Source organism: Anolis sagrei, chromosome 4 (assembly GCF_037176765.1).
Source record: "Anolis sagrei isolate rAnoSag1 chromosome 4, rAnoSag1.mat, whole genome shotgun sequence".
Classification (NCBI taxonomy): Eukaryota; Metazoa; Chordata; class Lepidosauria; order Squamata; family Dactyloidae; genus Anolis; species Anolis sagrei.
This window is the reverse complement of record NC_090024.1, coordinates 97,786,253-97,799,829: the sequence shown is the minus strand read 5'-3', so window position 1 is coordinate 97,799,829 and position 13,577 is coordinate 97,786,253. Positions and strand designations below refer to the sequence as shown.

Here is a 13,577-nt window from a genome sequence, read left to right as displayed (position 1 = left end):
TCTATTTATTCTCCACTTTGAGTCCCCACAGGGGTGAGAAAGGTGGTATATAAAGGCTGTAAATAAATAAATAAATAAATAATTCTCCTCATTTGTACATTTCTCTCCAAGGCAATTTTCTTTCTATGAAATAGAATGAGAATTCATGAAAAACAAATGGGTACAGCTCATCAAACAGTCCAAAAACTCAGCCACCTACTGGCCTATCATATCAAATACCCAAAAATATGACCAACCCATGATGGATTCTCCTATTTCCCCAGGGACCTGGGAGGCATGCTTCCAGGAATTATGGAAGTATGCCAGAAGTGACTGCTCCAACCTAGATACAGAAAATCTTTCAATGTGGCCACCTGTGACAGCAACAGAAATCAAGAATCTTGTTACCCAGTTAAGACTAGGAAAGGCCCCAGGAGAAGATCTAATTCCAGCAGAGGTCATCAATAACAATTTGGATTTCTGGATCCCTATTCTAGCCTCACTTTTTACATGCATTGACAACTATGGCAAAATCTCAAGGACCGAGGGCTTGCAATCATTGTCCCCATTAATAAACAGAAAGGGGAAAATGTTGACCCTGTGAATTACAGACCAATCCTCCTCCTTAATACAATCAGCAAGCTACATGAAAGACATCTTCAATGTCATCTCTGCTTTTCCAGCCATATATAGTGCATATCAAAATTTCATGCAGAAATACAAATAAATAAATAGTGGTGTCAAAGCTTAAACAAAATTTAAACATAGATACATGTCAAGAACCCTATGCAAATGCCTTGGCGGATGGTTAGGCTACTTGTCACGGATAGCTTAGACAGTGAGGATGAGGAGATGCTGGTTGAAGGGCCAGTATTGGAGCTGGAGCCCAGCAGTACCCAGCAGCTCCCTCAGTTGAGCTTAGAAGAAGAGCCCATGTAGGTAACTAGCTATGACTTCTCAGTTTGCAGAACAAACACGAGCAAGCTCTGCGCAGAAAGAGGAAGGGTTAAGTGTCCCAGCTTTTGTGAACCTGCAAAGAGAGAAGGCTCAACTTTGCAGGTCCTCTAGAAATGAACTAGTAATAGGTAACACCTGAGAACCTAGCATTTAAGAAGCTCAAGTGTGCCACCTTGTTGCTGGTAGCAATGTCAGTGTTTGGAGCCATGATCTTGGACTGTTGCCTATCTTGGATTTGTGATCTCTGGACTCTAGCTTTCAGATTTTGGATTGAACTTGGATTCTAGACTCTGCTTTCGACCTTGATATGGACTATCAGTTTCTCTCATGTGTTATACTGCTGTTGTTATCTCTTGGCTGTTGTTACCTCTTGGCTGTTTTCTGAGCCAATTGTGTTACACTTCACAACCATCTGTTAACTCCCCACTTTTAAATGGAGTAGAGGCTTATGACATTATTGCTGAGTCATGTTTATCTCGATTTCCCCTACATAGGCAACTGTTATATACAGTAGGACGCCTATAAGCACAGGAAATACAACCCCAAACTGTGCATAGATATGATAAACTGTAGGAAATAGCAAACCCTATTGAAATTAAGAACTTCTGGCCCAAGAAGAGTATAGAAAATGCCCAGAATGGATATATGTGATTGACCATGGATGAAGAAAGCCATAGGTACCTACCCCATGGATCTGGGGTGGGGTGGGGAGGAGGAAGGTCATACCATATTCTACAAAACAGAACCTCAAAACAGAGTTACCACCAACACTGACATCTCTGTGACCAAGCAAGATTAGCATTATAAAGCAAAGGCACTCATTTCCCTGTTTCTCAGCTAAAGAGGTCATCTGCTTTACTGAACTACATTTTCCAGAATTCTGCAGGAACAAACTGTGTGATACCAAAGTGGGGACCTCTGTTTTATAACACTAATGTGCTATGTGCTATTGTCTACTCAGACCTCATGCAAATGACAGATCACATAAATGGAATTTCTGTGCAAAATACAATAGTCATCTCCCATGCTTTTAATGTGTTGCTAACATAGTTTTATTCATGCTATTCAATATTTAAAACCAACACAGATACTTATGTATTTTTAACTTTTAGTTTCATCAGTAAATGGAAAGATATATTTAATGAGATCAAAAGGTTCAAGTTAAGAGGTGAAATCTTTCTTACCTACAGGAGACATCTCAGGAACACTTGCAACGTAAGGCCCATCAAGGAATTTTGGCTCATTATCATTAATATCCTGAACTTTGATTATGAACTCTGATTCAGGTTCCAGTGGCTTCTTTGTTTCTATGTCCACTGCTTGAGCTCGTAGAGTGTAGAAAGGCTTCTCTTCACGATCAAGGCTTCTTATGGCATGAATGTCCCCTGTGGTCTCATCAATGGTAAACACTGTACCAGCTCCATCTCCTGATAATGTATACGTAACACTTCCCACTCCCTTGTCCAAGTCTGAATGAAGCTTAGCAGAAAAAGAGAAAGGCAAAATCATTAATAGGGAAATTTGTGGATGGAAGAACAGCAGCTATTCATTAGACCAATAAGTTAAAGGCATTTAGAAAATACTCAATAATGTTGTTGTTTTTTAATACAAAACATGAACAGGGATACTGTAATACAAGTGCATATGTACTGCTCACTCTACTGACTTTCTTCTCATCTACTCTTCCTTTTAAAGTCTTTCTCTCACCATGAAATTTGCTTATCTTTTCAATTTTTTTTCATTTTTCTTTCCACTCCATTTCTATCTTCCATGAGTTTTTTTGCCCCCCCCCCCCCCCCCAGGATTATCATATCCCAGTTCTTGATATATGATTCATTCAGGCACTATGCATTCTACAATTCATTACACATTAAACATCTGTCATGAGAAAGCCAACTAGCATATGCATGCTGACCATACACACTGTAAATTTGCCAATCAGAAGCCAAACTTTCAAAATTGTTTAAGAGTTTGAATTTCTTTGATTTGGTTGCATGCAATGACAGGGATGGCAGGGAGGATAATTTGCAGCTCCAAGTGTTTCACACACCCCAATAATCACTTCTATTTTATTTTCATGGACATAGTGTTGGTCCAAAGCAGCAGTGCTTCAGACCTGTGTCCTTAAATGTTGCTTTTCTTTATTTGCAATCCTGTGCTGCTTCTCCTTCCCTCTCTGCTTCATAACATTTTATTTTCCCATTTTCATTGAAAATGTATTAAGGAATGCATGACAAAATAACTTCACAACATTGTCTGACTATCAGTATAAGGAGTAGTCCATTTGTAAGCACAGATTAGTCCATTTCTAAGCATAACGAGAATACTGAAGTGCCAAGTAAGCCAGAAAATATGAATAAATATTCATATTTTATATATAAGCAGGCTTCCACATAAGTATTTATTATTTGTTTTAAAATCTAAATTTAAAATTTTATATTCTGTTTTCTGAGCCAATTATCTCCAAGGAGATCTTCAACACACAACATTAACACAGGAAAATCAGCTCCAAATTCAGCTCACCACACTAGGGTGAGGAAGAGATGTACAATGAAGATGTCATGTTTGGGTGGACATCTTTAAGAAATGTTTTAGTTGGGTGTGTTCCTGTCTGTTAGGTTGGAACAGATTTATTTATTTACTATATTTATACCCCACTCATCTCACCCTGAAAGGGACTCAGAGCGGCTTCCAGATTATGGCAAAATTCAATGCCTCATTATACATATAAATAATAAATATAACATTTCAAATAATAAAAGAGTTAAAACATATAAATACAATAAAACAGATTAAAACATAGTTTCCCAATCACCCTCCCCCCATAGGCCAAACATAAGCCTGCTAGTAAAAGTGGTCTTATGCATTACTACCATTAGGTAAGGCAATATAAAGTGCTAGTTAGAAAGGTACAGGATTAGGGTAAAGGTGCCACAATTTTAAAACACAAGATCTTAAAGTGCAGGAGTGCTAAGGTGGAATGAGGGTTTGGCTGCAGGTCTCCTCATGGGTGAGCCCAAGGCCGAGCAAGACAGCAAAGCTGGATAACAAATGCTCAAGCCTCAGGGTCTCTCCTGCAGCAGGCTCCAACAAAGCTCTCCCAGGCCTCTAGGTCAGACCTTTTATGTTCTCTCCTTGGAGGCTGCTGGATCAGCTGGCTAGAATGGGGTTGTGGCTGCAGGTCTCCTCATGGGTAAGTCCAGGACTGAGCAAGACAGCAAAGCTAGATAACAAATCACCTTTATGGATCCTTCCAACTCTAAGCTTTTATGATTCTATGTAGGAGATACTTGTATACATTGTTTGGCTCTCTAAAAATATGGGCCCCATAGCAGGAACTTATTGTACATGCTAACATGTACATCAAAACAGAGACAATATTTTTCACTATTCTATTCTACTAGTGTTCATGCCCCTTCCTTAAATCAATCTTATATATTGTATTTACGTTTTAGTGGCAATAGATTTAGATAAGCAGATCTTTAACTCCTTTATCCAAAGGACCCTCCCTCAAATTAGAACAACAGTGAGAACTGTTGCCTTTTTCTCTCCCCCCTCCCACTTTTAATAAAGTGCATATTGCAGAGTGAAGCTAACTATCGTCATCAGCCCAGATTGACAATGAATCAATTGGACTCTGAATCAATGATGATGGAAGGTTTGAAAAGATTTTTTTTGTAAAGGAAAAAAAAATATTCTCAATCCAACCCAGTAAGGTGAGAGCAACGAAGTGCTGAGAGAGAAAAAAATCTTTTCTCTCTCCCTGTTTGCTTGCTTTCCTTCTGCAGTAATAGCCTGTTGGTTCAATACACCAAATTCAAAATAATGACAAGAAAAAGAAAGAAAGGATGGACAGCCTATTTAATCTGTTTTCACCATTTAGTAAATATGAAATTATACTGAGTGACCATCAAGCAGTCGAGGGAGATGTGGGAGTATAACTCCCTGAATCTGTGTCTCTCCAGTGGATATCTTGGTCAGCATATTAACCAGGTCAACGTCATAGCATTTTCTGCTTTCCTACAAATTGGCCTTTTAAAAAAATGAATTATATAATGATTTCATCTTTTCAACATAGAAAAAGCTTTCATTTGTGTGCCAAATCCATTACATTCATTACAGTATCTTTTCCCTCCCCTTGCTATACATCAAATTTCTTCAGTACTTGTGGAATGAATAGGTAATATTCCTAACAGAGAGATAATTGCTGTCTCTCTGCCTAGCAACTATATATATATATATATATATATATATATATATATATATATGTGTGTGTTTTTTAAAGAAAACTCAGATACATTCCAGTATACCATCATTAGAATGTAATTTCTTAGACTAAACTCTTCCTGTTTAGTCTTTAAATGCATGCTTACAATAAAGGAAACATTAAAAGAAGGCAGTCATAAAACATACATTAAAATCCTTTCTGAGAGAATATAGATTCACACAAACACTTTACACTCAGTATTCCCATTCTCTTAGATCAGATTAGAAAATCTTTTAGGAGGAAATTTTCCTTTTGGACTCAGCCACCCCAAGTTCCCTTGGGGAGATGGGTGGGATGTAAATAAAGCTTTATCGTTTATTATTAATGCTAAGAGTAGGGTTTGTGCTCCATCTACATTGCCATATAATGAAGTTTTGTTGTGTAGTTCATCTGCTTTGAACTGCGTTATATGTGTGTCTACAATGCCATAGAATGCAGTTCAATGTATAAACGGCATTATATGGCATTGCAATGGGCCTTAGTCACAGCTTTGTCTTTTCAGAAAGGAAAAGGCACAGATGGAAATGGTGCTGACAGAACCACTTCACCTTAACACTTTTATAGACCACATCCAAGATATGAGAAAGATGGAAAAAATATTTTCTTCAGCCTCCCTAATCTGAATGTGTTAATAAGAAATAAACTGGTTTAGGATATTTCATTGTGTGTATTGGAACCTTGGGCCAAGTCATCCCTTTATAAAGTCCATATGGCTTACAGTCCTGGAAAAGTGTTTGACAGAAATTCACCTTTACCTCTGATACAGAAATGGCAAAGCTTAGGGTCAATAGAAGCAAGAGTGCATCTGGATGTCTCCTGTACCTGCCAAGACCATCTGCTGCTCATAAATCTCACAACTGGCTTGGATAAAAAAAAAACAGCTGAATCTAGCTTTAGGTTAATGCAGTGCTGAAGTGTTTACCATTCAGCACTTCAGGACTGCCAAATGAACCTGTCACTTTGCTATTTATGATGAAGGACCTTTCTGGTTCTTCTATGAACCAACCCGCTGAATTCAATATGCCTAATACCGTCAGCCAAATTCTTTTAAAGAGGGAAATACTTTTATTTAGTTAATTAATTAATTTTATGATAGTTTCCATGATGACTGCCTATTACTAGGGCTGACCCTGATAATTAGTTCTTATATTTAAAAAATGAATCTGCCTTTTTTTTTCCTTTGCCAATGGGGATCAGCAGTGGAGACACAGAGAAGATGGCTCAGCAGGGTTGATGCAGTCTCACCCAAGCTAGACCATCTGGACACCAAAGTGGTGCTACACAGAGTTTGGCCTGCTTTTTCTGGCAAAACTCCATACTGGTTGCCAGTCAGAGCATAATGCAGCCAGTGTAGATGCAAACTCAGGGCTCTTCCACACTGGCCCAAATGCAAGAGGAATCAGCATTTAAAATAGCAATTCTACTTGAATTAACAAGTCTCATTTTGGGGGGAAATTAAAGCTTTCCTTTCTGGAGTGGTGGTGGCCAGATACCCACCCGTGCTAATTCATAATCAGCATGGTGGCTATGACCCTTGGCTCCCTTCTTTCCATTTGCACCACTTCGACCCTCCAAACTTACTGTAAACCTTTTAGCACCATGGCGTGAGGCTTCTCTAGATCTCCTGTCATGTCAAAATGATGCCAAGAGCTCAAGAGAGAGGATTCCCTCTCCTCTCTCCAAAGCTCCTGACACATAATGTTGATGTACCCGGAGCTTCATGCCTCCTGAGGCATTTACAGTAAATTTTGGGATGAAACGGGGGCAGGGAGGGGAAAGTGGCACTGCATGGTGATCTCAAGAGACAGTCCCCGAGGGTCCATACCTGGGAAGATGTGGACCTTTCTGGAAGGTCTAGAACTTTCCATCCTGAATAAGTCTAAATTTCCAGGTTTATTCCAGGTTAAATTGCATTAGCCCCAGACATTGTTTGGATCCCCAGACTACCACCCGTACAACCCATTAACGGTCAGTATGGATGGAAACTCAGTTTGAGTTTCCAGTGTATCTATGGGAGATTCCTTCATTTAAATCCCTTGGTGAAATCTTCATTGATGCTTGAGTGACCTTGTAGTCTGTCCTATGTCACAAGCTTAGAAGTGCCAACTGCCATTTGTCACTGGTCCTCACTATCTGTTCAAATCCATTGCTTTGAGATTAACATATTCTATTGTATTGTCTTCACAGAGCTTTTCCTTCTTGCCACAGCTGGCTGCATATACACTCTTTATTCTAAGACTGTTGTCTATAGCTCCGTGGCAGTAAAAGGGAAAGCATATTAACCAGCTGTACCTGTTTCATTCTTATCTCACCCTTTCCATATTAATTTAAATTGGGGGTATAGGACACGCTGAACAATAGTGTGTGTTAAGAGTTGAACTATAGACATGCAGCCTCCAAGGCATCTGTTTGGTGGCAGTGTTATTGTTAACACTCGTGAACTACATCAGATGGCTTGCAAAAAATAACCCATAAAATAAAATAAAAAATCAGACACCAGGAGAAACATAGCATCTGTTGTGCTTTCTCAAGAGTTTCTCCTTGACTTTTTCTGCTTCCAACTTGACAGGAAACAGAATGCATTAGCATACAAGTGGTTGCCCCTTTGATTCCAATTTACTATAACAAAGCTTCCAAATCATTACAGAAAACAGATATTTATTTTAAAACAGCAGAACATCTAGGAATATCCATAGGGGTTCTTAATGTGAAATACCGGGAGAACAGTTCTGCATTTCAACTAAGAAATAACTTTGTTTCCTTTTCCACAGAGAACTCTGGGAAGGGAAATTCTTTGAATGGGTTTAAGCATCACTAACTGATTTCTCAGCAGCTACATCCAGCACTTGCAACATTTAAAGATCATAATTAAACTCTCCTAAAAATGATACACAACTTTAAAATTTCAGGAAAGGTGACAGTAAAATAAAGTATGCTCAGTGTTTTTAGTTATTTACAGGAAAGTGTGAAACATGCCAAGCATTCCCATCTAGACAATACTCGTTAGTGCCACCTATACCCTTCTAGTGTCACTCCTTACATATTCTAGCCCTCAATTTTTAGAGGCTGAATTTTGATCCCAAATGGTCAATAAGACTCAGGGCAGCCTAGACAACCCCTTATTGCAGACACTTCCGCAATAAAAAGGGGGCTGTCCAGAGAACATTCTGGGCAACCCAGAATTAATTCACCACAAATCAGGAAAACCTTGGTTTGTGGCAAATTAATTTGATAGTTTGTTTATTCCACACCTTCTTGGCAGGTGTGGGATACACTCAGTACTTCCGGTGTCTGGTCTGAAGAATACTGCAGTCCAGACATTATTCTCACAGTTTTCCAGACTAAATTAGCCCAGAAAACTGTGGGAATCCCAACCCTCTCCCCAGAAACCACCCTAAACACAACAAAAAAAGCAAAATAATTCACCCTGCCTCCATGAAATGGCTGCCAAATTCTCCTGGCGCATACAAACGACACGCCAGGAGAAGGGGGGGGGGGGGGAGTCGCAGTGCAACATCAGGATACCCACCCCAGAAAGCGTGTTCTTTCTGGGGTGAGTGTGGTCAGGGCCCCAGGAACATCCACATTTTTTTAAACGCAGAGGCTCCTGGGATAAAGCCCTGTCTGGAAAGGCCCCCAACTGTGGGCAGTTTTTTATAGCTTAGGCCCCTTCTACACTGCCATATATTTCAAATTATCAAAACAGATAATCCACATTATCTGCTTTGAGCAGGATTATATGAGTCTACAGTGCCATATAATCATTCAAAGCAGATAATTTGGAGTTTAAATTGCAGTGTAAAAGTGGACCAGAGACACAAGTTGGGCTCATATCAGCCTGAAGTTTTTCTTTATCTCTTGTTTTTCTATAAGCTCAACACATATATACTGATACCTGTATTATAGTTACAGCCCTTTCCTTAACATTCTGGTGATCTTCACTGCCTCCACAAACAATCTGCGCACAGATATATAATATACATATTCACATAGATCATTACATTATTTCCCGTTGACCAATGGAAAACAAACTATAAGAGATGATAACCAGTAGAGGTGTGCAAGGCAGTTGAAATCTGATTAGCAGTTCATTCTTGGAGAATTGGTGGCCCACCACTTCGTTTCATAAAGATTCAAAGGGATCTCTACTTGTAATCCAAATTTCTGAAGCTTTGAAATTGTTTTGTTATTTGCTCCATTAGCGGCAAAGTGGAAAATTTAGAGGCCTTTTTCTCCATAATTTTTAAAGCTATCAAGATAAAATTTGGCACACTTGTAGGCATCATTTACAACTTTATGCCTGTCAAATTTTGAAATGTTTTGGTCATCCACTGATTTTTAGGAATTTTAAACACTCTTGGAAATATTTTTTTAAAAAAATCCTCAAAGAGGTATCCCCTTGAATTTCTGCACAATGGGAAAACATAAGCAGGGAATCAATTCTACAAAGTTTCAGAAAGATTAATTCATTTATTGATTTTCATGATTTTTAAAAACTTTTTTCAATTAAAAAGCATTTTTTTAAAAACTACAAGTGGTATCCCCTCAAATTGCCAAGTTTCAGAACAATCCGTCTAACCACCGATTTTAAAGATTTTTTTTTCAATCAAAGCACATGCGATTAACCTAAATCTCTTTCATATCAATGAGACTTATAAGCAATAAGCACACATAGTAAGCTGATAAAAAAAAGATTTCGGAAATGAGGAGAAGGTCAGGGATGTAGAGTTTGGAGAGGGAGTATGGGAATTTGGAAAATATAAGCTTGGAGTTGGATAATTTCAACAGAGGAAGGTTATAGGTGGAATATGATGGGGCAGAGAGAAACATAATTATCAAAAAGCTACTAGTTTAAGTTTTAACAAATACACAACAAGCAGTACACATCTTTCTCTCTCTCCTACTAACTTCACAAAGAAACACAGACATTGAGGGGCAGACACCAGCTTTGCAGAAAGCCATGTGATTGACTTTCTACTTGGTTCTTCTTCTGATTGGATGACAAGGAAACAAACAGCATGCTGCCATTGTCAATTACATCAACCCCCTTGCCCCATCCACCCCAGACAACAGGAGTATGTTACATTGAAAAAAACGACCACATCTTGAAACTCTCAGAAGCAACAAATCTTTACTAATCTCTCTGAAACATTTTGGAGGCTTCTGTTTTGATTCTTAATGCTTCGGGCACTTCTGGTCCAATTTGGAATTTGGAGATTTGGATGAATTACTCATATAATTCTCTGAATTACAAAATTGAGCTCTGAAGCTTTCCACAGCCTAATAACCAGTGTGTTAGAGAATTAGGAACGAGCAGTTACATTTCAGTAGTAACTGTTTTTGAATTCAAAAGATGCTGGAATGGATTTCCATGAGTAAGTATCAAATAATGAAAGAGGAATTGCTTGCAAATCCTGAATGGGATAAATCAAGCTATCTGGGACTAGATCTGCACTGTCATATAACATCCAGATTAACTGCTTGGAACTGGATTATATGGTAGTGTAGATACAACCTGGGGGATAGTTAGAGAATTTGGATATTATGAAAAAATATCACAAACATCAAAGGTGCCCTAGAAAAGTGGAAGCAAAGTGTAACCATTTCTCACTAGACTCACTAAACTATTTAAATGACAAAATAAGCATACAAACTTCATCTACTCAAGACCCGTTCAGCAATTTACTAATTAGGATTGTGTGAGATTGAAACTGCCCTAATGAAACTAATTAGATATTCTTCCAAACTGGCTTGGAATGGCTTTTTCTTTCTCATTTTGCCTGCCATGGCACTGCATCAAAGTCAATAAGGAAATCAGCAGTCTTCTTTCAAATCACAGCAGTTTAAGTGCATCTGATCAAAGAACCCATTGTAACTATGATCATGTGGGTGAACAAACATGGATGCCAAAGGTCTTGAGTTAGCAACAAAACAAACAGTTCACCTAAAATCTAAAAAGGGATCTTACAATGGGTAAATTGAGTGGTCTATTGTATCGATTTTCTCGGGTCAGTTACCCATGCTGCATTTTACCCTAGCATATCTATACTGATTTCACTTTAAAGAGTGCTAATCTTATTAACTATTTCCCCATTGACAATCATTTTTTAAAGTACCTCTTTAATCTGTTGAAACTTTCACAAACTTAAACATATTTATCAAAGGGCAAGTCCCATTGAGCTCAGTGGGACTTATTTCTGAGTAAACATGAATGGAACTGGGCTGCAAAAAAATATCCTTCCCAATTGAATCATGACCCTGTTAGTTAAAGAAAAAGAAATAAAGTTCACCACTTTGCTTTCAGAGATTGTGCAGGCTTTATATGACTAATGATTTTTCATTGAAATTTATATACCATTTGCCAAGGCCTAAGATCTCTTCCACCATTCAGTTTTGTTTTGCATAGAACAAAGCAGAGCGATATAAATCTTGACATAAATAAACAACTATTGCAATGCAGGCACACACATACACAGAATACCCTTCAAAGCTAATGTGGTAGGGATGTGTTGATATACTGTAGGAATGTGCATTTTTTTTCTTCAGTTGCCTTGTCACAAAATGCCTTGATATTCTACTGTGTGGAATACACTCGATGCTGGCAGAGTGAACAAAAAGGTGATGGGTTTTGTTGTCATTTTCAAATATATGTGATATTATTTGTGTGCAGATAGAATGTGGAGGCAATGTAGATCATGTGGATGATATAAGAGGGAATGGAAGTGCAGTTCAAGTGTGGTGGCAGGTTAAGAACTGGATGGCCTATAAATTAATTTGTGCTGCAATACTGGCTTCATCAATGAATATAAAAGGTAGTTTATATAGAATATGAGTCACATAATATATCTGCTCTTGTCGTTACTATGAATATCTCAGTATGGACAAAGTTAAAAAAAGTAATTTTCATAATCTACAATTAAGGCTAATGGCGTGTAGCCATCTCTTCTGGAAAACAGAATGTAGCTCTAGCTAGTACGTGTATGAATTCTTGCCTAATGAATTCAACATGTACTTAACTATAAAAGTTGTTGTTCTACACACCTTCCATCCAATCCTTTTTTAATTCATCCAACTATTTCCAAATTGCAACCAGCTCCAATTTTTCCTAATAAATTAATCCATGCCTTTAGGGGTATTGTTTTCCCTGGAAGCATTATGTTTTCAACTTCTGCATGCCAACTAGCTAATTATCTGTCTTCTTTCCAAAATCTCTCAGTGCTCATGTGCACAGTTGAATTCACTAAATGGAAGAATACCCAATAATAATTATGGTCAGAAACACAAAAAATGATGAATGTCTCAAAAGAGATGCAAGAGTGAACAAATTAGGACCCTTCCGGACAGACCCTATATCCCAGGATCTGATCTCAGGCTTTCTGCTTTAAACTGGTTTATATAAATCTGCACTGCCAGATAATCTGGGATAAAGAAAAAACCTGGGATCAGACCCTGGGATATAGGGCCTGTTTGGAAGGGTCCTAAGGGACCTTATGGTAGTGATAACTAAATTGCTGGTATGTCTGATTTGTGTCAATTTGAATTTATCCATTAATTCAAAAGACTGTTCTGTCTCAAATTTCCCCCATTTTGCATTATAAAAATATAAAGTATATTGTGGGATCTTTGTTCTATGGATACCAAAGTCTGTAAGGATCAAGTTCAATTTTATACAACAGCACAGTGAAATTCTATCCCTTATATAAAACACATACACATTTCACATAGTTTGCCTGCCAAAAAGAGTGATCATAGGACTACCAAGAGACTGGAAATCCTCACTCCTTCCACTACGTTTTCATCCTCCAACATTTTTGTGTTTCTGAAATGCTTCCTCAAAATAGTCCTGAGTTAACACAGAGAGGGGACAAGAAGAAAATCAAATGGAATAGTATAAATGCATTTGTCTGAAAGTGCAGTGTTAGGTGTTCTATTCAAGGTAAGAAATCTATTATCAGAATAGCTTTACTAGTTCAGGATTTTCCCATTTGGTGGCACATTTGTCACATCAGCTAATAATTAGCTTTTACATGGAACAATAAGATACCTATTTCATAAAAGTGCCTGAATTGGTTATTGACGCAGACACTCCCCCATACCTTTACAATTATAAGCTCTATGTCTAGCATTAGATGCCCAATGCATTGCAAAAAAATTGTTAGAGCCCCTAGGTCCAAAATAGCTGAGTCTTGCTGGAATTAATGAGACTGAAGAGTCACAAATCTAACGATTTGTTCGAACTGCTGTGCAATTTTCATTAGGGTCCAAATCCATACTTCTAATTGTAGCTACATCTATTTATAATTGCATATGGCTCAGAAAATGATGGATCTTGAAGCAGTTGGCCTAATAGACATAACTTTTGATATCTTAAAAT

The 13,577-nt window shown here is 38.0% G+C and overlaps 1 protein-coding gene across 6 annotated transcripts in view; it reads right to left on the bottom strand.

The window, feature by feature from the left end:
* CDH12 (cadherin 12) overlaps nucleotides 1-13,577 on the bottom strand; it is an 805,590-nt gene that overhangs the window by 141,654 nt on the left and 650,359 nt on the right. For all 6 annotated transcript variants that reach the window (XM_060774685.2, XM_060774688.2, XM_060774686.2 and 3 more), the window contains one exon: nucleotides 2,121-2,415. In XM_060774685.2, the coding sequence (XP_060630668.2) occupies nucleotides 2,121-2,415 (295 nt within the window). The remainder of the gene's footprint in view (nucleotides 1-2,120; nucleotides 2,416-13,577) is intronic.